General features: G+C 55.7%; 1 protein-coding gene and 1 long non-coding RNA gene across 3 annotated transcripts in view; one reads left to right on the forward strand and one right to left on the reverse strand.

Annotated features, from left to right (window-relative positions):
• Positions 1-24,947, forward strand: part of PEBP4 (phosphatidylethanolamine binding protein 4) — a 54,375-nt gene that overhangs the window by 26,477 nt on the left and 2,951 nt on the right. Inside the window, exons 4-5 of one of the 2 annotated variants that reach the window (XM_048928175.1) lie at positions 22,638-22,683; positions 23,300-23,416. In XM_048928175.1, coding sequence (XP_048784132.1) covers positions 22,638-22,683; positions 23,300-23,416 — 163 coding nt within the window. Of the gene's footprint in view, positions 1-22,637; positions 22,684-23,299; positions 24,531-24,947 lie in introns of those variants that run through there. The other variant, XM_048928176.1, reaches the window with a different exon arrangement.
• LOC125685250 (uncharacterized) lies at positions 12,048-12,906 on the reverse strand. The gene is made up of 3 exons (XR_007373403.1): positions 12,850-12,906; positions 12,369-12,416; positions 12,048-12,296 (listed from the first exon to the last, which is right to left on the reverse strand). It is a non-coding gene; the product is annotated as an uncharacterized LOC125685250 (long non-coding RNA).

The raw sequence follows: 24,947 nt of genomic DNA on the forward strand, positions 1-24,947 counted from the left end.
TTGCACAAGAACGCTGCTTTGCACGGGCTGCTGTTTGCACAAGCATGCACCTTTGCACGGGCGCGTTTTCCCTCGCATGTCTTTGCACAAGGACGTGTTTGCACAGATGGGTCTTTGCACAAGGATGCGTGTTTGCCCGCAGCCTCCTTGCGTGCACCAGGTTTCTCCCAGAGCGAGCGGTTGCTGGACGTTCCCAGAGGTGCAGCTCAGGCTCCTGCCCTCCTGCCTTGTAATTAACGCTCTCAGGTAATTGCACTTCCAGCCTCTCCACTGAGCCACCGCCAGGCGACTCTGGCTGGGAAGCTGCAGAATGAGGAAGTGCAAAGGGTGGCTCTGATGCACCCTGGGGAGCAGCAACCCTGGGATGGGGCGTCTGTAGGGCTGCGAACATTTTGGGGCTGGGACAAGGGGGAAAACATGGGGGCACGTCTGCTCCCAGCCCCACGCATCAGCCCCAACCCCACATTTCTGCTCCCAGCCCTACGTATCATTTCCCAGCCCCACACATCAGCTCTCAGCCATACAAATCTCCCCCCAGCCCTGTGTATCAGCTCCCAGCCCTACACATCAGGTCATGGCCGTACACATCAGATCCCAACCCTACACATCAGATCCCAACCCTACACATCAGGTCATGGCCGTACACATCGGCTCCCAACCCTACGCATCGGCTCCCAACCCTACACATCAGCTCCCAACCCTACACATCAGCTCCCAACCCTACACACCTTCCCCCAGCCCTACCTATCAGCTCTCAGCCCCACACACCCTCTCCCAGCCCCTGCTTTCAGGCAGGCAGACACGCGCTCTGTGATTACAATCATTAAATTGCCAAGGATCTGCAGAGGGGGAGACAATTATGACGGTGACAAAGAGGTTTCTGTCATCCGGGCTGCGCCCCGCGGCTTTGCTCTTGCTCAGGTTGAATTTAGTGGTTGGGAACTTTCCTTCCTTCCACGGGTTGTTGGTCTGGTGCTGCCCCAGAGCAGAGATCTGGAGTTGTTTGGGGTGTCCTGAGCAATCTGCAGGTTCCAGGTGCTCCTGGAGGACGTGGTTCATTGGGATGCGATCCCGGAGCGGAGATGTGGGGTTGGTTGGGGTGTTGGGGGTGAGCTTGGTGTGCTGGGTGCTCCTGGTGGAGCTGCACGGCTCGGGGGCGTCCCAGGGAACCCCAACATGTGGCCCCATCTCCTGCTTTGCCACCAGGTAGAAGTGGATTTAGGGATTTCCTGGTTGCTTCTTCTTCCATTTAGCACGCGGAGGCCGATGATTCGTCGCCATCCAATAACGCACGGCTGCAAACACTCTCACTGCTGTTTATTCAAATGGCTGTTTGTTAATTAGCTACTCTTAACGAGGAGAGAATAAATCAGGTAAAACACACCTGAATGGCACGGGGACGGTTTGCAGATTGGTTTTGTTTTCCAGCAGAGATGCAGCCATGAAGCTTCTGTGGAGATCCCATGTGCATAGGCAACAAAATGTATGGAGACCCTGTGTGTGCAGGGGTGGGTGGTGCATAGAGATGTGTGTAACAGGGGGTGGGAGGTGTGGGGACACCCTATATGTGTGCAGGCTATGAGTTGTATATGGACATCGAGCTCTATAGGGGATGAAATGTACACGGAAGCTTCGTATGGAGCCCACGGGACGCACATGGGCACCCTTTGCATTGGATGCATAGGATGTGCATGGAGATGTGTAGGATGTGCATGGCAACATGTAGGATTCATATGGAGGTGTATGGGATGCGCATGGAGATGTGTAGGATGCCTGTGGAGGTGCTTGGGGTGTATGGAGATGTATGGGATGCACGTGGAGATCGATGGGATGCATGTGGAGATGTGCAGGATGGATGTGGGGGTATATAGGATGCAGGTGGAGATCTATAGGATGGACATGGAGGTATATAGGATGCAGGTGGAGATCTATAGGATGGATGTGGAGGTATATAGGATGCAGGTGGAGATCTATAGGATGGATGTGGAGGTATATAGGATGCAGGTGGAGATCTATAGGATGGAAGTGGAGGTATATAGGATGCAGGTGGAGATCTATAGGATGGACATGGAGGTATATAGGATGCAGGTGGAGATCTATAGGATGGACATGGAGGTATATAGGATGCAGGTGGAGATCTATAGGATGGAAGTGGAGGTATATAGGATGCAGGTGGAGATCTATAGGATGGACATGGAGGTATATAGGATGCAAGTGGAGATCTATAGGATGGACATGGAGGTATATAGGATGCAGGTGGAGATCTATAGGATGGAAGTGGAGGTATATAGGATGCAGGTGGAGATCTATAGGATGGTCATGGAGGTATATAGGATGCAGGTGGAGATCTATAGGATGGACATGGAGGTATATAGGATGCAGGTGGAGATCTATAGGATGGACGTGGAGGTATATAGGATGCAGGTGGAGATCTATAGGATGGACGTGGAGGTACATAGGATGTGCATGGAGATCTATAGGATGGAAGTAGAGGTATATAGGATGCAGGTGGAGATCTATAGGATGGATGTGGAGGTATATAGGATGCAGGTGGAGATCTATAGGATGGAAGTGGAGGTATATAGGATGCAGGTGGAGATCTATAGGATGGACATGGAGGTATATAGGATGCAGGTGGAGATCTATAGGATGGAAGTAGAGGTATATAGGATGCAGGTGGAGGTGTATGGGATGCAGATGGAGATCTATAGGATGGACGTGGAGGTATATAGGATGCAGGTGGAGATCTATAGGATGGACATGGAGGTATATAGGATGCAGGTGGAGATCTATAGGATGGACATGGAGGTATATAGGATGCAGGTGGAGATCTATAGGATGGACATGGAGGTATATAGGATGCAGGTGGAGATCTATAGGATGGACATGGAGGTATATAGGATGCAGGTGGAGATCTATAGGATGGAAGTGGAGGTATATAGGATGCAGGTGGAGATCTATAGGATGGACATGGAGGTATATAGGATGCAAGTGGAGATCTATAGGATGGACATGGAGGTATATAGGATGCAGGTGGAGATCTATAGGATGGAAGTGGAGGTATATAGGATGCAGGTGGAGATCTATAGGATGGTCATGGAGGTATATAGGATGCAGGTGGAGATCTATAGGATGGACATGGAGGTATATAGGATGCAGGTGGAGATCTATAGGATGGACGTGGAGGTATATAGGATGCAGGTGGAGATCTATAGGATGGACGTGGAGGTACATAGGATGTGCATGGAGATCTATAGGATGGAAGTAGAGGTATATAGGATGCAGGTGGAGATCTATAGGATGGATGTGGAGGTATATAGGATGCAGGTGGAGATCTATAGGATGGAAGTGGAGGTATATAGGATGCAGGTGGAGATCTATAGGATGGACATGGAGGTATATAGGATGCAGGTGGAGATCTATAGGATGGAAGTAGAGGTATATAGGATGCAGGTGGAGGTGTATGGGATGCAGATGGAGATCTATAGGATGGACGTGGAGGTATATAGGATGCAGGTGGAGATCTATAGGATGGACATGGAGGTATATAGGATGCAGGTGGAGATCTATAGGATGGACATGGAGGTATATAGGATGCAGGTGGAGATCTATAGGATGGACATGGAGGTATATAGGATGCAGGTGGAGATCTATAGGATGGACATGGAGGTATATAGGATGCAGGTGGAGATCTATAGGATGGAAGTGGAGGTATATAGGATGCAGGTGGAGATCTATAGGATGGACATGGAGGTATATAGGATGCAAGTGGAGATCTATAGGATGGACATGGAGGTATATAGGATGCAGGTGGAGATCTATAGGATGGAAGTGGAGGTATATAGGATGCAGGTGGAGATCTATAGGATGGTCATGGAGGTATATAGGATGCAGGTGGAGATCTATAGGATGGAAGTGGAGGTATATAGGATGCAGGTGGAGATCTATAGGATGGACATGGAGGTATATAGGATGCAGGTGGAGATCTATAGGATGGAAGTAGAGGTATATAGGATGCAGGTGGAGGTGTATGGGATGCAGATGGAGATCTATAGGATGGACGTGGAGGTATATAGGATGCAGGTGGAGATCTATAGGATGGACATGGAGGTATATAGGATGCAGGTGGAGATCTATAGGATGGACATGGAGGTATATAGGATGCAGGTGGAGATCTATAGGATGGACATGGAGGTATATAGGATGCAGGTGGAGATCTATAGGATGGACATGGAGGTATATAGGATGCAGGTGGAGATCTATAGGATGGATGTGGAGGTATATAGGATGTGCATGGAGATCTATAGGATGGAAGTGGAGGTATATAGGATGCAGGTGGAGATCTATATGATGGACGTGGAGGCACATAGGATGTGCGTGGGGATCTATGGGATGCACATAGAGATCTATAGGACGCACACAGAGCTGTATGGGATGTGCACAGTGGGATTCCCGTGGTCCCGTCCCCCATCCACGGTGCAGAGCAGTGATTAATGGGGCTGTGTGTGGGAGCACGGGGATGGAGGAGGGAACTCCTACTGCACCCCGCCATGAATCACCGGGAAGGCGAATCGGTGCCGTTACCACGGGAACAGAGAGAGGAAGGGACTTCCCTGCCGAAATGATGCGGCGGAGAAAATCGCTCCAAAAAAAAAAGAAGAAGGAGGAAAAAAGAGGCGAAGCTGTGACTAAGCAGCAGAAGTTATGTAAAGCACCGTGGGGAAGCGCAGGGGAGGGACGGCACGTCCTGCGCTGCCCACGGCCGTAGCCCACACCGCCTCCCCTGCACTGGGGGTGCTGGCAATAGGAGATGCCCTCACCGAAGGCAGTGGGGTTTGGGGTGGATTATGGGGCGGTTCTGCGTCTGTGGGGCCGGATCCCCGCGTGGATGGGGCTGGAGAGGAGTGGTGGTGGAAAGGATTCGGGGAGAGGGGCTGGGTGTTGGTGCTTAGCGATGCGCGTCTGCCTTGAGTGGTGCTGGTTGGGATTTAGGGGGGCTTGGACAAAGTTGTCAGTGATCATCTGAATTTGGGATGGTCATCCAAAGTCGGGGTCATTCATCCAAAATTAGGGATGCTCATCCAAATTTGGGGTCACTCATCCAAAATTAGGGATGCTCATCCATATTTGGGGTCATTCATCCAAAATTAGGGATGCTTGTCTGAATTTGGAGAAGCTCATGCAAAGTCAGGGCCACTCATCCAAAATTAGGGATGCTCATCCAAATTCGGGGCCACTCATCCAAAATTAGGGATGCTCGCCTGAACTTGGGGAAGCTCATGCAAAGTCAGAGTTGCTTGTGCACATTTGAGATGTTCATCCAGAGCTGGACCCCTAAAGTTAGGATTGCTGGTCAGAATTCAGGGATGTTTGTTCAAATTTAGGGAAATGCGTTTTGAATTTGGTGCTGCCATCCAAATTCGGGGATGCTCATCCAAATTTAGGGATGCTCATCCAAAGTCAGGGCTGCTTGTGCACATTTGGGATGCTCATGCAGAGCTTCATCCAAAGTTAGGGCTGCTGGTCAGAATTTAGAGCTGATCACCCAAATCTGGGGATGCTCACCCAAAGCCAGTGATGCCTGTCTGTCTTTAGGGATGCCCAATCAAATCTGGGGATGCTCATCCAATATTTGGGTTCTTTTTTCATATTTGTGATGCTCATCCAGAACTGGGAGCGCTCATTGAAATTTAGGATTGCTGGTCAGAATTCAGGGATGCTCGTTCAAATTTAGGGAAACGTGTCTGAATTTGGGGCTGCCATCCACATTTGGGGATGCTCATCCAAAGTTGGTGATGCTTGTCTGAGTTTGGTGAAACAAGCCTGAATTTGGGGCCCCTCATCCAAATTTGGAGCTGCTCATGCGAAGTTAGGGCTGCTTATCAGAGTCTGGGGATTCCCAATCAACTTTGGGTCAGCACGTCAAAATTTAGAGACGTTCATCCAAATTTGGGGCTGCTCAGCCAAAGGTAGGGAAACAAGTCAGCATTTAGGGCTGCTCAGCCAAACTCAGGGCTGCTCATCCGCATTCAGGGATGTCCATCCAAATTTGGGGCTGCTTGTCCAAGCCTGGGGGAGTTCCCCCCCAAAACAGGGCTGCTCTCCCCAGGGGTGACACGATGCGCACAGCGCAGACCCCCATTGCTGCCCTGCCATGAAGGGATCCCAACACCCCATGAAGCAGCACACGAAGCCATCCCAAACCTCCCGAATCTGCTTCCTCTTTGCAGCAGCATCCGTCCGCAGGAGGATCCCGGCCGTGCCGGGAGATGCTTGGGATCGTTCCAGCTTCCGCCTGGAAGCCCCGCAGCCCGGAGGGAGCCGCGCATCTCCCGAAAAGGGAATGCAGAGGCAGCTGCACGGCGGAGGAAAACCCTCTGCCTGCCCTCCCCTGGTGCCACAGACGCGGTGTCTGAGCGATTAGTCACCGAGGCTTCCCTCCTCCACTGCAGAGCCTGTCCCCCACACGGCAAGCCAGCGGAATGCTTAATTGGAGTTCCTCACACCTACAGGGGTATCGCCTTAAACGAAGCGACAGCGCGATCAAAGCGCTGCAGTCAGACCCTGGGAGCTGTGGGGTTGCTATGGAGTCGTTGGCTTCGGGTTTTGAAAGAAAGGAAGGGAGAAAAAAAACGTGTATAGAGAGAGAGAAAAAACCAAACCCAATCCCAAATCTGCAGGTGCTGCCCCAGAGGCCGAAATCGTTGGGTCCGAGCACGCAGAGCGCGATGGGGATGCTCGAACCCAACAGAGGGGCGGCTGCCCCATCAGGCATCAGCAAAGCCAAAGGGCGCCCCAAAAAGAGGAAGGGGGGACCCTCTGCACCCCGCTGGAGGTGGGGCAGCGGGCAGGGAGCGTCCTCTGCTCCTGTTGGAGGTGACGCATCCAGAGAGCCAGCGCCAACTGTCCCCATGGGGGTGGCCATCTCTGCAGTGGCATGGGAGGAGTTGACAGAAGGGATTAATTTCTCACCTGGAATTTACAGCGGGGATTTGGGGCTGATTAAAGGCAGCTCTCAGCAGCTCCCAACTGGAATCCCTTCTCCGAGCGATGCCCGTCACTCAGAGAGTGAAATGACAGCTTGGTTCCCATTGCAAACAACTTTTCTTCCACGAAACGCAGGCGCTGTGCGCGAGGGAAGCAGGACATCGCTTGTGGCTTTGTGAAAAAAGTTGTCCTTTTTTTATTGTTATTATTCCTGCTGTTTCCTTGGGATCTATTTAAAATGCGGATATTCTGAGTCGGAAAATCGTTTCGCGCGGGCGGCAGGTTCCAGCAAATGATGAAATCGGTGGCTCCTGCCGCGTCGGGTTGGAGTTTTGTTTGGAAACAGCCCCAAAACCAACCTGGTGGGGCACTGGAGGCCAGGGGACGATGCCAGGCGCGCAGCACTGGGGGCTCTGAGCCCATCGCCGGGTGGCCGCGCGTGGGCAGGCGCTGCCCCATCGATCCCCTGTGCGAATCCCAAAAGGGCCCTCGATCAATAACACCTGAACTTTTACAGGGCCGGCTTCAAAAGATCATCCCGAGGCAAAGGCTTTTGGTTGGAGGCGATTAATTAGCACCTTGCAAACGACTCATTAAGGAGGTGGCCGGTAAATGTGAGAGCAATTAAAACCATCGAGCACCATGCCCCCCGCCCCCCCCAACCCCTCTCCCAATGCATCGATCGCTCATTGGGACGAGCTGGGGATGCAGCCTAAAAAAGGACTTTTTTTTCTCCTCCTGCAAACCGCAGCCTTGTTTTTCCCCTTCTGCTTCCAAACGAAAGCTGGAACAAGGTAGGAGAGCGAGGAAAACCCTCCGCTGGCTTCCCTTGATGAACTGAGCTAATTTCTCTCTTAATGGTTCACTACGGAGCTGAATGTGAGGCTTTCCTCCTGCACAGCAAACCCTCTCCCACACACAGACAAATAGGCTGAATATTTAATTGGAATTCCTCACACCTACAGGGTAAAGCCTTGTCAGTAGAAATACAGCCCATCGCCAGCTGGCATCCCCGCACGCCTCCCACCTGATCTCCCAAAAAGAAATCCCTCCCTGTCCTCCCCCTATCGCTCCGCACCCTGGTGCTCAGGGCTCTGGGAGCTTGGAGGTACCCAGCTGCAGTGGTGGCCCCAGGGGTGCCACACAAAGTCCCTTTTGTGGCCCCATAGGGATGTTGGCACTGAGGGCAGATCCTTCACCAAATCCCATTGGTGGGATGATGGTGGCACTGAGGGCAGATCCTTCACCAAATCCCATTGGTGGCCCCATAGGGATGGTGGCACTGAGGGCAGATCCTTCACCAAATCCCATTGGTGACCCCATAGGGATGGTGGTGGCACTGAGGGCAGATCCTTCACCAAATCCCATTGGTGGCCCCATAGGGATGGTGGTGGCACTGAGGGCAGATCCTTCACCAAATCCCATTGGTGACCCCATAGGGATGGTGGTGGCACTGAGGGCAGATCCTTCACCAAATCCCATTGGTGGCCCCATAGGGATGGTGGTGGCACTGAGGGCAGATCCTTCACCAAATCCCATTGGTGGCCCCATAGGGATGATGGTGGCACTGAGGGCAGATCCTTCACCAAATCCCATTGGTGGGATGGTGGTGGCACCAAGGCACCAACCTTGCCCAAATCCTATGGGAGCACTACAGGATCTTGGATCTGAGCGTCCATCCAACACTCGGGGAGCTGTGGGGTGAGCTGTGGGGTCCTGTGTGTTGTCCCCTGTGGTGTCCCCAGGTGGGTGGCAGCAGAGGGCACTGCTGGGCCGCCCGCACCTCACCCTACCCAGGTAATGAAATGGGTGCCAATCGTTACCCAACTCCCCGCTCTTTGGGGGAAGCATCAGCCCCCGATTCTGAGCCCTGCAGCCCCATTTTCTTTCCTTTTTCTTTTTTTTCCCCCCAAGTTTCCCCAAGTCTTTGTCTTAATGAGCCAGGTTAAATATTCAGTAATCAGTGTAATAATACACCTGGACTTGTTCGCGAGATATCTGCCTTTTGTACTGCGACAGGACATTAATAGTAATTATTCTGCTTTGTAATTGGAGCTTTAAATACTAATTCAAACAGCCAGAGGAAAACCAATTAGTGCTAATTTATCTCTATGTGTTTTGGAGAGCCTGTGTCTGTCATACTGTGAAGAAATAGGTTGGTAATTAGTACAGTTGGGTGGTAGATAGAAGTAATTATCAGATTCTTTCATGTTCTTTAAAGGAAAAAAAAAAAGATATCTAAGGGCTGCCTGGCTCCTCCTTTGCAAAGAAGTTTGCACCTCCAAGGAAGGCAGCGCCTGGTCTCGGCCTCACTGTGCCAACCTGTGGGCTCTGGGAGGTGCTGAGCCAAATTCGGGGGCTTGGGGCTGTTCTCAATGGGTTCAGTTCCCAAACCTTGTGCTCCACGCTCTGTAAAGATGACTCTTGTGTCTCTGAGCCATGCTCCGTGTCTCTGAGTCGTACCCCACGTCTCTGAGTCGTACCCCACGTCTTTGAGCCACACTCCATGTCTCTGAGCCATATTCTGTGTCTCTGAGACATACCTCAAATCTTTGAGCCATACCCCAAAACTTTGGGCCATATTCCGTGTCTCTGATACATATCCCAAATCTTTGAGCCATACCCCAAATCTTTGAGCCGTATTTCATGTCTCTGAGCCATGCTCTGTGTCTCTGAGCCATATTCCATGTCTTTGAGCCATATTCCATGTCTCTGATATATATCCCAAATCTTTGAGCCATACCCCATGTCTCTGAGCCATATTCCATGTCTTTGAGCCATACCCCAAAACTTTGGGCCATATTCCATGTCTCTGAGCCATATTCCGTGTCTCTGATATATATCCCAAATCTTTGAGCTGTATTTCATGTCTCTGAGCCATGCTCTGTGTCTCTGAGCCATATTCCATGTCTTTGAGCCATACTCCATGTCTCTGAGACGTACTCCAAATCTTTGAGCCACATTCCGTATCTCTGAGCCATATTCCGTGTCTATGAGCCATACCCCAAAACTTTGAGCCATACCCCATGTCTCTGAGCCACATCCCATGTCTCTGAGCCACATTCCATGCCTTTGAGCCATACCCCAAATCTCTGAGCCATATTCCATGTCTTTGAGCCATGCTCCATGTCTCTTAGCCATATTCCATATCTCTGAGCCACATTCCGTGTCTTTGAGATATACCCCAAATCTTTGAGCCATACTCCCTGTCTCTGAGCCACATTCCATGCCTTTGAGCAGTACCCCAAATCTTTGAGCCATATTCCATTTCTCTGAGCCATGCTCTTGTGTCTCTGAGCCAAACCCCAAATCTTTGAGCCAAACCCCAAATCTTTGAGCCACACCACAGGTGTCTGAACCCAAACCCGTGCATTCAAGCCGTATCTCACTGCTCACATCCTGCTCCATCCAGCTGACCACGCGCCCTGCATTTGAGACAAAACCCTCGTGCTCAGCAGTGCTGAGATGCACCCCGTGCACCAGACCAAAGCCTGCTGGTCTGAGCCACACTCTGTGCATTGGGTTTACAAGCAAAGGGTTTGATTTGTAGCTTCCTATGTATTTATTTGTATCCCGTGTGTGTGGTTGGTACCCCGTGCATCTGAGCATCCCTGCCGTGCCCTGAGCCTAGCAATCCCACCCTGCCCTGCCTCTGCTCCATTCCCGCTGTGCATGGCCCGTATTCCACGATCCGCTCGCTACCCTCAGCACCAAAGCCACGGATGGGGCTGGTGGCCCCCATCGTCCCTCTGTGGGACAACCTGGACCAGGGCTGCTGCAGGATCTGCAGGAATTCCTGCCTGCCCCATCCTGCGCTTCCTTTCCTCTCCAACACCCGGCCGGGTTACCTTGGCAATAACAAAGTGCGCCGTTCCACGAGGGAGGGAACAGATTCCTATTCTGATGAAGCGGATTTCTCCTCCTCCCCTCTTTGCCCCTTTTATTGCTGCCAATTTTGTTTAGGGGAAAAGAAAAATAAAAAATCATAAGCAAATGCTAATGATGGGAGAAAAAAAAGCACTTTTTTTTTTATTTTCCACGGGTGGGGAGTAAATGCCATTGGAAGACTTCTGTGCGAAGAGATGCCAGGGGGCACAATATATCAAAGGGAATATAATGCACCCAGGTTAAAACTAATGATTGCCATATAATTAGACGTGAACCATTGTGCTATAAATGTGTATTCTTCAGCGTGCTGCGATTGTACAGTAAAAGGGAGAGAGAGAGCGAGCGCGCGGAGAAAGAAAGACAGAAAAACACCGAACCCAGCAACGTACTATAAAAAGCACTGTTGACTTTTCTGCTGTTTAGTATTCCTTGCCCGTACTCCCCCAGGAGTATGTAATTAGTGCTTTATGAAGAGCGCATTTAAAGCAGTTTAATATTCACCTCATTCAGTCTGAAACAATGTGATCACTGCTTAGACAAATCACTGCTCCTCACTGACATCCTCTGTCAGTACATTACCTCTGAAAAGACCTTTCAAGAGGCTTGGATGTTAATTAGTTGTCTATCATGTATAAACAGAGCAGCGAGCAGAAGGGCTGCGCCAGGCCAAAGGCACACAGGGAAATACTGGAAATACTGTTTTCATTTTTTTTTTTCCTTTTTTTCTTTTTTTTTTTCCTTCCCTTTTCATGAAAATCTCTGGCTTTTTCGTCCCCCCTCTCCCCAGCCTGTTGGCTCTTTGCAGAGTTTTGCATGGCCTGGAGTGGAGTCTGGGCTTCCCTTCTGCTCCCCAGGATGCTGAGCCGCTCGGCGCCGAGCTCTGCAGTGGGCAAGGCGTTCCTGAAGCTGCTGTGTGGGGTGGGAGCTGCTGAGCTGCCTCTGCTCTGCTGGTGTGAGCATCCCAGCCTGCATCCCAACCTGCATCCCAACTGCATCCCAGCCTGCATCCCAGCCTGCATCCCAATCTGCATCCCAACATGAATCCCAGCCTGCATCCCAACCTGCATCCCAACCTGCATCCCATTCTGCATCCCAATCTGCATCCCAACCTGCATCCCAACCTGCATCCCAGCCTGCATCCCAACCTGCATCCCAGCCTGCATCCCAGCCTGCATCCCAACCTGCATCCCAGCCTGCATCCCAGCCTGCATCCCATTCTGCATCCCAATCTGCATCCCAGCCTGCATCCCAGCCTGCATCCCAGCCTGCATCCCAACCTGCATCCCATTCTGCATCCCAATCTGCATCCCAATCTGCATCCCAGCCTGCATCCCAGCCTGCATCCCAACCTGCATCCCATTCTGCATCCCAATCTGCATCCCAGCCTGCATCCCAGCCTGCATCCCAACCTGCATCCCAATCTGCATCCCAGCCTGCATCCCAACCTGCATCCCAATCTGCATCCCAGCCTGCATCCCAGCCTGCATCCCAACCTGCATCCCAGCCTGCATCCCAACCTGCATCCCAACCTGCATCCCAGCCTGCATCCCAGCCTGCATCCCATCCTGCATCCCAATCCTGCATCCCAATCTGCATCCCAACCTGCATCCCAACCTGCATCCCAATCTGCATCCCATTCTGCATCCCAGCCTGCATCCCAACCTGCATCCCAACCTGCATCCCAACCTGCATCCCAATCTGCATCCCAGCCTGCATCCCAGCCTGCATCCCAACCTACATCCCAACCTGCATCCCAGCCTGCATCCCAACCTGCATCCCAGCCTGCATCCCAGCCTGCATCCCAACCTGCATCCCAACCTGCATCCCAGCCTGCATCCCAACCTGCATCCCATTCTGCATCCCATTCTGCATCCCAACCTGCATCCCAATCTGCATCCCAACCTGCATCCCATTCTGCATCCCAACCTGCATCCCAACCTGCATCCCATTCTGCATCCCAGCCTGCATCCCAACCTGCATCCCAGCCTGCATCCCAACCTGCATCCCAGCCTGCATCCCAACCTGCATCCCAGCCTGCATCCCATTCTGCATCCCATTCTGCATCCCAACCTGCATCCCAACCTGCATCCCATTCTGCATCCCATTCTGCATCCCATTCTGCATCCCAACCTGCATCCCAATCTGCATCCCAACCTGCATCCCAACCTGCATCCCAACCTGCATCCCAGCCTGCATCCCAACCTGCATCCCAACCTGCATCCCAGCCTGCATCCCAACCTGCATCCTATTCTGCATCCCAACCTGCATCCCAACCTGCATCCCAACCTGCATCCCAGCCTGCATCCCAACCTGCATCCCAGCCTGCATCCCAGTCTGCATCCCAGTCTGCATCCCAACCTGCATCCCAGCCTGCATCCCAGCCTGCATCCCAACCTGCATCCCAACCTGCATCCCAGCCTGCATCCCAGCCTGCATCCCATTCTGCATCCTATTCTGCATCCCAACTTGCATCTCAACCCTGCATCCCTTCCTGCTTCCCAATCCTGCTTCCCAACCCTGCATCCCATCTTGCTTCCCAATCCTGCATCCCAACCCTGCATCCCAACCTGCATCCCATCCTGAATCCCAGCCCTGCATCCCAACCCTGATCCCAACCCGCATCCCAGGCATCATCCCAGCCCTGAACCCCAGATAACGTCTTGTGCTGTAGCCTAGGCATCATCCCATCCTTCATCCCAAGCCTGCCCCTCAACTCTTTGTCCCACTGTGCATCCTATCCTGCAGGCCAGCATTACTTCCCAATCCTGCATCCCAGCCTTCATCTCATCCTGCACCCCAACTGTTTACCCCAAACCCGCATCCCAACCCTATAGCTTAACCCTGCATCCAGGCATCGTCCCATCCTGACTCCCAGTCCCAGGGTTACATCCAAATCCTTCATTCCAGGCATCATCCCAGCTCAGATCCCAATCCTGCATCCCAACTTTTCATCCTAACCCTGCAACCCATCCTGCATCCCAACCCTGCACCCCGGTGCTACACCCCAACATCACAACCCAGCCATCGTCTCGTTCTGCATCCCGGTCATACATCCCAGACAACTTCCTGTCCTGCATCCCAGCTCTGCATCCCAACCCTGTACCCTAATTCTGCATGCTGCCCCCACCTCCCAGTGCTACGTCCTCACCTTTCATCCTGGCCCTGTCGCCCAGCTCTGCATCCCGTTGCTCCTTCCTATCTTTGTACCCTGGTCCCACATCCTGGCCTCTCCTGAATCCCAGTGCTACATCCCAACTCTGCGTTCCTGGCATCATCCCATCCCACGTCCCAATTCTGCATCCCAAAACCGCACCGCCGTGCTGCATCCCAACCTTGCAACTCAGGCATCACCCCATCCTGAAGCTCAGCCTTGCATCCCAGTGCTACACCCCAATCCTGGACCCCATCCCTACCTCCTAACCTTGCACCCTGGCCTTGCCTCGCAGCTCTGCATCCCATTGCTCCCAGTCCCTTGCCATGCACGAGGACAGTGACACGGGCAGGGTGTTGCCATGGGGCTGGGGACAAGACCTGGTCCCCACCAGCGCAGTGAGGTCCCTCATCTCCAGCCCTGACACCACCTCAGTGCCTGAACACACAGAACGAGCACTTTGCACCTTTATGATGTGGGTACTGACAGCCACCCACTTTGCCAGCACACCTCACAATGCGATAGGGATGGAAACGGATGGAAAATACGATAGGAGAGGGGAGGCATCGCTATTTGCAGTGGGGTGGCGCTTAGCTGAGCAAAGAGGTTTCAGTGGAAGGGATGCACTGGTCCATCCCTTATCGGTTTGTGCCCTGCTTGGTGTGCCCATAGTGCAAAGGGCACCGCTGGTGTCCCCATAGGTGCCCCTTGGCCTCACCTCCCCCTCCCCCAGCTCAGGGTTTTTCCCCTTTTCTCTCCCTTTTTCCCTGGCTCTCTTAGTCACGAAGGTGAGGCACTGGTGGAGACACAGACATCAAAAACAAGAGGTGATGAAACGCTGGGAATAATTAAGTTGCACTAAATCACCGGGCCCAGGTGGCACACTGCCAGCGCGCTGGGAAACTGGAGCATGGAGAGCTGCATTATTATTAATAATCACTGGCCCCATCACGAACAACAACTTATTTTGCACCTCCTTGTACCAAAGGAGTGGGAAGCAGCTGGGACAGGGGGTGGGCAGTCACAGAGCGGGGGGACGGAGCAGGGGACGTGGCCTGAAACGCTCCACGCTTGGTGATGCGTTGCAAAGGGGGAGAAGTGTGCAAACCGGGGCTAAAGCCAGCAGTGGAGGTCTGTGGGGATGCTGCATCCCACAGCAGTGAGGACTCTGAATGATTTGAGGAGCGGTTTCTGTCTGCCCTCCGTTTCATCTGGGGCCAGCAATGATTTTGCATGACCACATTTGTGGGGCAGGATCGATTGTTTTCCCCGCTCCGCACGCCGGGCACAGGCGTGAACTCAGCGCTGATTGAGATCATGGAAACCACTCAGCCTGTGCAGACAGGCGCCTGGCTCCGTCTGTCCGTCCAAGCAGCCCCTATAGGGCTGTGCATCCATCCCCGTGTCGCCGGCAGCCCCGATCCCAAGCAAGTCTGCTCCCGCCGCGCATCCTCTGCGCACCCATCGCCTTGCGCAAGGGCTTATCCGCCCGCATCGCTGCAAGAGGAGCTGCCTGCTCCCAGGGCGTGGGTGAGCCTGCTGCCCCGGGCTGGGCATTGCACAGCTCCTCTGCCCGGCCCCGCTGCTGCAGAGAGTTTTGCAGCAGGGTGCGTTCCCCCTCCACGCGTTGCCGGGGTGACGGCGGGCCAAGAGCGATGTTGGCTTTATGAAGCTTTGGGATGCGTTTTTCTTGCATCCTGGTGGGCTTTCACCCTTGAAAGCTTTGGGGAAAGCGTGCTTTGACCTAAGGCTCGTGCTGGGGTTGGATTGTGCTCCTTGGCAGCCCCAGTGGGCCCTCTCCATGGACAAAGGTCTCTCCCCATGGCTCGGGGTTGGTTGGAGACACGGCCACAGCACGAGTGGGACTCGGTCCTCGCCACTGTTCCCACCTGCACGCATTTCATCAGGGTGACCACAGCCAAAATCCTCCTTGCCGGGGGCAAACCAACCTGTGTCGAAATTTCTGCAAGCTGTAAATCTACAGCGGTTGTAAAACCTCTAAGCCTCCATCTGCAACGTGCAGGTAAACCTTTAATTCCTCAACAATACGCAGCTAACTCCCAGCTAAATCCCTGATTCCTGCGCGCCGGGGCCCCGCGCGTTGGGCACCGTGCAGCCCGGTGGCTGCAGAGCTGAGGCAGCCCCACGATAGAGGGGACGCCGACGGGTTTCAGGGCTCATCAGCGCAGTGATGACAGTGGTGGCGATTGCTCCACGCGTTGTACAACGCGGGTCCCCGCCGCTGGCACAACGCTTGCCCAAGCCGGTGAAACCTGTAGGGAAAGACCACCCTCTCTTGGGCAACTTCCCTGACTCAAGATCCCACCCCAAGTCTCCGGGAGATGGATCTCTGCTGCCTCTTACAACACATCGCCATCCAAACTGGTTTCCCCACAGATCTCTCCTCCATGGATCGTTTTCCCTTTTTCTTTTTTCCCTTCTGTTTTTTTCTTTTTTAATTTTTCTGTGCCTGCAGGAGCTCAGACCACGGCGCTGCGTTGCTGCCAACTGCTTTTGTAGAAGCACTGAGGTTGGGGAAAGCCTCCAAGGCCGCCAGCCACCGACCCATCACCACCATTTGCACAGAATCATTCAATCACTGAGGTTAGAAAAGACCACCAAGGTCATCAAGCCAACCGCTGACCCACCCCCATGGAGTCCATAGGATCAGAATTGGGGAAGACCTCCAAGATTATCGAGTCCAACCCCAACCCATCACCAGCCCAGCACTGCAGAACCCCACGGCCCTGCATCCCTGGGGAGCAGAGGATGCTCAGCATCAAAAAGTTGGAGCCAAACCTGCCCTTAGGATCACACAACCGCTGAAGCTGGAAGTGGCATCTGAGCCCATCAGGCCAACCGTTGTCCCCTCCCCACTGCGCACCAAGCCACGACCCCAAGTGCCACATTTCTTCTTCCTTGCACCGCACAAAGCTCAACCAAAGACACCTTTTATAGAAAAGAGGCTCCCAGCGCCGCTTCCCTGGGCAGAACCCGCCGAGACGCCGGGATTTTCCTTCAGTTATCACCCCAAATCTTCCCCAGAGGAAGATTCTGGCAGCAGAAGGGTTACGGGCACCCATCTGTGCAGCCGCGTTTCACAACGCGCTCCGAGTTTTACTACAAGTTTCAGACAATGAAGGTGTGTCTGCGCTCGCTGCCTGGCTTGCCCATGGTGTAGGCGTCGGGTTCAGCGCCGTCTTGTCAACACTTGAATATGTTGAGCATCACTCACGGGGCATTCTGTAAGAAACCTATTAAGTTAATTACCCAGGCTCGCTCGCTCCGTGTGTGTGTGCGCACCTCTACTGTAAAAATTTGGCTTTTTGCATTGCAAGATGCTTCTGATGCAAGCCTCGCTGTGATGACATCTCATCTCTGCTGTAACTGATACAGCTGCGAGCTCGGAGCCAGCAGCGAGGATCTGAGTTGGGCTGCACAGACATAAGGATTGTGGGGTCGGGGTCGTCCCCGTGCCGCCCCTCCCTCCGTCCCTGCTGAAGGCCCATCCGACCCACCGCCTCAAGGCACCACCCCGCGTCCCCCAGCCCCACCTGTGGGTGTTTTTCGGGTGTTTTTTTGGGTGGGGGAGGAGCGCAGGGCGTTGCACAAACATCGCATGCGCCCCAGGTGGGGCGGCCGCCCCCCCTCCTTCCGCGCCCCGTGCGCCCCGTGGGATCTGGGATCCGGTGGACTTTTATGGACAAAAGGGAAGTCTGTGGCACGGCGGCTTGGCAGCCTCCCTGCAGCTGTAACCGCGGTGCTGTTAACCCCTCATCCTCGGGATGGGGCGGCCCCAGCACTGCAGAACCCCACGGCCCTGCATCCCTGGGGAGCAGAGGATGCTCGGCGTCAGAAAGTTGGAGCCAAACGCGCGCGTGGCTTTTTCTCAGCGCCCGAACCAAGGCGAAAACTCGCCGAGCAACGCCCCAAGCCTCCCCTCCTGCGAGGAGCCCCCCCTCCTCGCAAAACACAGAAGAACGAGCAGAGGGAAGCGCTCCAATTTGAGGCGTTTCCTGTCCAAATTCGCTGCATCCCCAGGGCCGGGCCGGACTCTCCCTCCGCCCGCTGCCAAGAGTTGTTGTCAGGAAGCGGCCGCAAGGCTGAGCCCGCGGCACCCGGATGCACTGCGGGGGCCGGGCAGCTCCTCATCCCCAGATGTGCAGGGGAGAGCTTTTGGCCAGCAAGAAGAAGATGAAATAATAGAAAGAATAACAGAAAGAAAAAGCAAAACCCCACCCCCGTGCTCTTCCCTCATCATTCTCGTCTGATTCCCCATTGATTCTGTTCAGCTCCCCACCGCTCCCCTCCAGTTCCCCAAAGATTCCGTCTGATTTCCCACTGCTCCTCTCCAATTCCCTGCTGCCCCCATCAATTCCCCACTGATTCTGTCCACTTTCCCACTGCTCCCATCCAATTCCCCATTGCTCCCATCAGATTCCCCCTTGCTTCTGTTCGATTCCCCACCATTCCCATCTGGCTCCCCGCTGATTCCATTCAATTCCCCATTTCTCCCATCCCATTGCTCCCATCAGATTCTCAGTTTCTCCTATCTGAATCCCCACTGCTCCCCTACAATTCTCCAGCGCTCCCATCTGAACCCCCTTTGCTCCCACACAACTCCCCACTGCTCCCGTCTGAATCCCCATTTCTCCCATCCCATTTCTCCCATCAGATTCTCCATTTCTCCCATCACATTCCCCATTGCTTCCATCAGATTCCCCACTGCTCCCATCAGATTAGGGATTCCAAAATAGCCAAGTTGGCCCAGAGCAGTCGTAGTGTTGGCACGCGCGGGCTTTGATCCGCCCCCGTGCCCAGGAAGGTGCTGGGATGGGGATCAGACAGAAGGAAAACGTGTAGGAGAGGTTTTGGGGCACGCGGGGCCGCATTCCCCCCCTGCCCCAGGGTTGGGACGGGGTGCAGCATCCCTGCACCTCAAAAAGAGCAACGTTGAGGTCATCACCCTAAAAATCTGCAGCAGAATGGGGTTCTGCGTGGCCCCAGAGCCCGGATCTGCCGTGGGGATGGAGCACGGCACGCGGGTGGCATTCTGGTACACGTGCCTGCAGCTGGGCTCCGTGCTGTGCCCCACGGCCAGGGACGTGCTGGTGCTGTGCACACCGAGCAGACGTCCCCGTGTCCCCAAACCCGCCGTGTCCCCACGGCTGCGTCCTCCCCCCGTCCCACCGCAGGGCAGGGTGTCGGTGTGGGTTCCGCACAAAATCGGGCTCCGGTCCTTTAAGTGCCTGAATTAGGCAGAATTTGGTGTTTCTCCAACAATCCTCCGGAAATGTGCTGCTGGAAAAGCCAGCTGATCTTAAAGCCGCACGGACGCGGAGCCGATGAGTTTTCCACTCCTGAGATCCGCTCCCCAGCCCTTTTCGTGGCCGCTCTGAGCTCATTCCCCGCACTGGAATCTCAGGGCTCTGATCGTGGCTCTTCCCCCCACAGCTCCGTTCCTGGGGGCCGGCAGAGCTCTGCCCTCTCCCCAGCCCTGCAGAGCAGCCGTCCCTGAGGAGCAGAGCTGGGGCAGTGCAGTGCTTTCTCCCCACTCCAAGATAAAGCATTTTGCAAAGAGCCCAACACCGGGGTGATTTGTGTTTATTTTGCTTGCTTAATTACCCCACAGCCCGTCCCTCCCCGGGGCATTAGGGCGTATCAGACGAGCATTCATTTGAATTACACCCATGCCTGATGTTTATTTTTTAATATATTTTTATGGTGGCTTTCCCCATTTTCTTCTTTTCTAGAAGAAAACAGCAGCAGTCAGCGCCTCATGGTCCTAAAAGCAACTGGGACAAATCCTTTGGGTGCTGATCCCATAAACCCAAAGAGATGCTGGCTGGAGCCAAGTCCCAGCCCTGTGGCTCTGCTGGGGACACGAGGTGGGCACTGGGACCCCTTGATCCACCGGGGATCCATGAGGATATTCCTGGGGGGCCCAACGAGCGCCGGCTCATTTTTGTGGTGAGGGTGGGCAGCCACGGCGGCGGCATCTTTTTGGTGGCCCCACTGAGAAATGATGGTGGCCCCACTGAGAGGTGGTGTCCCAGGGAGGAATTAGGGAGCCCCACTGAGGAGCGGCGCTGGTGCCATCGCAAAATGAAATCCCATCGAGAAATGGAGGCTCTGCTGAGGAATGGTGGTGGTGCCGCTGGGAAGCGACATGGAACAGCACTGGGGTAACAGCAGTCGGTTTTGGTGCTTGAGCTGAGCTGGAAGCACTGGGGTTTGGGGCGCTGGGGGATATCTGCGTCCATCCCTCTCCCCAAAGGATTTCTCCATGCAGGAGTAATGGGATGGAGAGTTTCCCTTGCTCTCCTCCGTGCTCTCCTTGGCCATCTCAGGGCTGAACGAGGCTGGGGGTTGAGGTGAGCGCGATCCCATTCTGCTGGTGGGTTTTTTTTTCCACCAGGAAAACCTCCGAGCGGGGGCATTTCCACACAGGGCCGCGGTCAAACGGACCCACAACAAAAATCACCGCTGTGTTTGAGCCCCCTCCGCTCGCAGGGGGTCCCCAGGGCAGCACCGCAGCCCCACAGCTGTGGTCCCATCCGCCGCCTGTTTGTCCTGGATCCCCTCCAGCTGCGGCGCCGATTCCCACACCCACTTTCCATCCCGTCCTCACCCGGACGAAGCGCTGCGCTCACCACCCTGCCCTTCCCCCTGCTCTCCATGGGATCGTTCAGAGGGGGAGCAGAGGGAGCAGATATGTGCGTATAGATACAGATAGGAGACCAAGAGGAAAACAAAACGTGACTCACCGCCGTCTTAATTTATTTGTATTTATTTCTCCTCCCCGCCCCAGCACAGGCGGCACAGGGGGGAATCAGGGCACGGCCACAGAACGGCGTTGGGAAGGGGGGAATCATTTTCTCCACTCTTTGCGGTGAGGGAATGGGGGCACGGAGGTTTGTGGCACCGCATCTGAGGGCAGTCTGTGCACATCAGCGCTGTTTGACACGGCTGTGGATGGAGGATGGAAACGCGCGTCCTCGGCGGGGGGAAGAGAGAGGGAAAAGGCACAAATGGTGTCATTAGGGACTGCTAATGCTCTCGTAAAAGGGCATTAATAAATGCAGCAGCTCAGCAGCATCCATTAGCTGGGCTCGTGGTGGGGGGATGAGGTGAGGGCGCTTTGCGCTGACCCCACAATCCCCTCCTATGGCTCAGGGCATCTCCCCCCTCCCAGCTTGCTCCCTTCCCTTCACAGGAGCTGTTTACCACCTATGAAAAAAAGGCAGCTCTCATCGTGCCAGTCCCTACTCTTCCTGCCGCCCTCTTCCTGCTCTCTCCTCTTAAGACGAGCTTTATCCTTTGACTCTCCCATCCCCGGGGCGAACGGGAACGCGCTGTGTTTGGGGTGAGCAGAACCCACAGTGTGAGCAGGTGGGGGAGCAGGGAGGAGCGCGGCCGCTCCCCAGGAGCCCACGGCAAAGCCAGGAATAGCAGCTCAGTGCCGCACGGAGCGGCGCGGCCCAGGGATCCGGGCCGGATGGGATGGGAGAAGTGGAGGCGGTGCTGGGGTTGGAGAGCTCTGGGGGGCGGCGGCACAGCTGGGAGGGATGGGGGGCGTGCAGATGGACAGGGTGGGAGAATACGTGCTGGTGCACATCTGGACGGAGCAGGAACATCTGTTGGTGCACAGCTGGGTGGAGCAGCGCCGTGCATTGCTGCGCACCCGGACGGAGCTGCTGCACACGAGTGGCTGCACACCTGGCTGCAGTGGGGACACGGGTTGGTGCAGGTCTGCATGCAGCACAGACACAGCGGGGCGGAGTGGGGCCACGCGCCTTGGTGCACATCTGGATGGAGCGGGGGCACGCATCTGGACGGGCCGTCGCACATCTGGATGCGCTGCGTCGCACATCTGGGCACGGAGAGCAGCCGCGGGATCCCCTGCGGACCCCTGGCAGCCCCTCCCTCAACCCCCGTAAGCCCAGGCGCCCCAAGCCGCCCCAGATCTCCCTGCTGATGGGATCCCTTTGGTTCTGGCTGCTGGGACGTGGGGACCAGCGGCCTTTGGCACCCAGGTGAACCGCTGTGCCGCACACCTCGGCGCCATGACTCAGTGCGCAGCGTTTTCCTTCCCTCCCGCAGCAGGGCGAAGCTTTGATCCCCAAGCGCCCGCCATGCTCCCCACGTGCACTTCTGCTCGCAGTTATTCGGTGCCTCTGGTTCAGGGTTGGTTGTTGGGGGTTGGATTTTTTGGGTAATAACTCCCAGGGCAGGTCAGGACGGAGCAGAGCTGGCAGCAGCTTTTGTGTGGGCAGGACTGGAATAACGGGTGCCGTCAGGGAGGATTTATGAGAGCTGGAAGCGGCGGTGGGAAGTGGGGGTCGAGGGGGGGGGGGGGGGAATCAACAGGACCAGAGTGCAGTGATGTCCCCATAACCCCACCCCCATGGCAGGGGGCATCACCCCCTGCCCAAATGCTGAGGGTGTTACATAGGAGATGTTGATGTTGGCTCGCTGGTGGATTTGGTGAGAAAAATGCTGAAAATGGCACCTCACCCCCCAGAAATAAAACACAATCGGGTTGAAATTCGGGTGGCTCCGTCCCACTGTGGGCTCAGCAGCATCTCACCTCCTCTCTGTGTGGTTTCAGGGCACAGAGCTGAGGACAGGGGAGCTCAGAGGGCGCGTGCTGACAGGTGAGTGCCAACCCCAGCTGGGGGGATGCGCTGGGGGGGCTGTGGGGTGATATGGTGCCCTATGGAAACAACGGGTTGGCTGAGACGCTGCTTTGGTGTTGTTCTTTTTCTAGAGGTAAACGTGGCTCCTGTAAGAGCAAAGAAAAGGGGGAGGTGGGGGTTCTGGGTGGGGGGGAGGGAACAGTCAGAAGGAAAAACTGAAGATAAAAGTGGGTGAATCCCAACCGCCTCTGTGATGTGGCACGAACAAAGAGTTTGGGTTCAAGTCAGGCTGAGAGGCAGCCGCGCAGCTTAGAGCCCAGAGGGACGCGTCCCTGGGGGGGTCACAGCGAGGGGGGAGAGGGGGAGAGCGGGGGTGGGGAGCCCCCGGCCTGCCTGCATCACACCCCTGTGTGCCACCCATGCGGAGCCCAGCAGTGCGGCTGGTGGCACGCAGCCACATCTGGGCAGACGTGCAGGGCTCCCATGGGGTGCAGTGGGGACATGAAAAGGGAGGAAACGACCCCAACACCGCGGGCATCCGCCCCAGCCCTCCCAAACGGGAGCCTGAGTGGGGCAGAGGGCGATGCTTGCAGCGGGGCGCCGCTCATCCCCCCGTCTCCCTTTGCACCCACAGAATACGCCCGCCCCACGCCGCCGCCCCGCAGTGGGTACCACCGCTACCAGCTGCGCCTGTATGAGCAGCCCGAGGGCGAACGCATCACCCTGGGTCCTGAGGAGCGCATCTCTGCGGGTGAGGAGCAGCCGTGCCCCGGGGCATCGCTTTGGGTGCCGCATCCGTCCGTCCATCCTGAGTTTGCAGCGTGGGGAGGCCCATGCAGGGCTGCTCTCGGGATGAGCTTGGGGCGATGGGGTGGGACGGCCCTGAGCTGGGTGGGGGTCACCAAATAGCGGATGGGGACAAAGGGGGGCGGCTCAGCGGCCGTGGAATTGGGCTCAGACCTCACCCGCACGTCCCCAACCAACCGACAGTGGGAGTTTCGTCACTCCGATAGGGATCAGAGCTGGAGATGTGGCACAGGGATTGCTCCAAGGGCTGTGACACAACGCCGGCCAACTCCCAGCCGGAGCAGGGACACGAGGTGGGGATGGGCTCACAGGGAAAAGCTCCCATGCGCGGCTCTCTGCGGGTCGTTCTGCCCCTCAGTTCGCTTTCCTGGCTCATTAGCTCTGAGTCTGAAGGGCTGAAGGCTGGATTTGACCTTTTGGCTGCTGTGTCACAGCCTTATGTATTCCCAGCGGGTAGGGAGAGGGTCCTAAAAGAGCCGGGAAGGGCTGCTGGTGCCTGCAGGGTTTGATGAGGATGGATGAGGCAGAGACTCATCCAGCACAGCACTCAGCCCCCAGCAATGAGGAGGGGAAGGTCTGATCCTGGCAGAGCTGCTCTGCGTCCATCCGTCCTGCGGCCTCTCACAAGCTGGGATGCTCAGGCCGTCCCACAAAGCCCTCTTCAGGCTTCCCATCCCCAAATGAATCCCCTCTCGTCACCCTGTTTGCAGCACCGCTCCCTCCATCAGAGCTGGCATCACCCGCTGTCACCCCAGCATCACCCCTAACCCTGAGCCCACCCAGCCCCCCGTCCTGGCCAGCCTGGTGCCGTCCGTCTGTCCTCTGTCGCTTTATGCTCGAATCCACTCCGGGAAAAAGCAGAAGCCCCCCCCCCTCCCCCCCTCTCCGAAAGAGCGTCACCTCCATCAGCCCTTCCTCCCCACCAACTCCACGTGCACCCATTGGGGCGGTGGGACCCGCCGTTGCGGGAGATGCGGTGGGGCCGCAGCTTCCAGAAGAGGGCACTGCGCCCCGAGCTGACCTCCCCGAGCCGCGCTCCGAGCGCCGGGACGCGGAGAGCGACGGGGGAACAGCGCGGGGTGGGCGGGTGGGAAGGCGGGGGGGTCCGTCGGTTCTTCTCCGCTGGGGCTCGAAGGAGGGCTGGGGGGCTGAGGGGCCGTGACCCGCTGCGGGCCGAAGGGGTTGGCGCTGTGCGGAGGGGCGTTTCGGTGCCGGGTTGGGGGTGGGGGCCGCGGGTAGAGCCGGGGGAGCGGCGGCGTCCCCGCACCGCCCCTTTGGGAGCGGTTTTTCCAGGGATGCTCTGAAGCAAAACGGTTTCTATTGCGTGGGGGGAAGCTGGGAATGGATCCTGCCGTGTCTCCCCCCCAGCCCCAGATCCCTCCGGGCGCCCCCATCCCTCCCTGCCGACGGAGCCCCGCAGCGCTGCGACCCCAAAGCGTCTCCTCCTTCCCCAGGCCTCAGTTTCCCCCTTTTAG

The sequence above is a fragment of the Lagopus muta genome, chromosome 27 (genome assembly GCF_023343835.1).
Source record: "Lagopus muta isolate bLagMut1 chromosome 27, bLagMut1 primary, whole genome shotgun sequence".
Taxonomy (NCBI): domain Eukaryota; kingdom Metazoa; phylum Chordata; class Aves; order Galliformes; family Phasianidae; genus Lagopus; species Lagopus muta.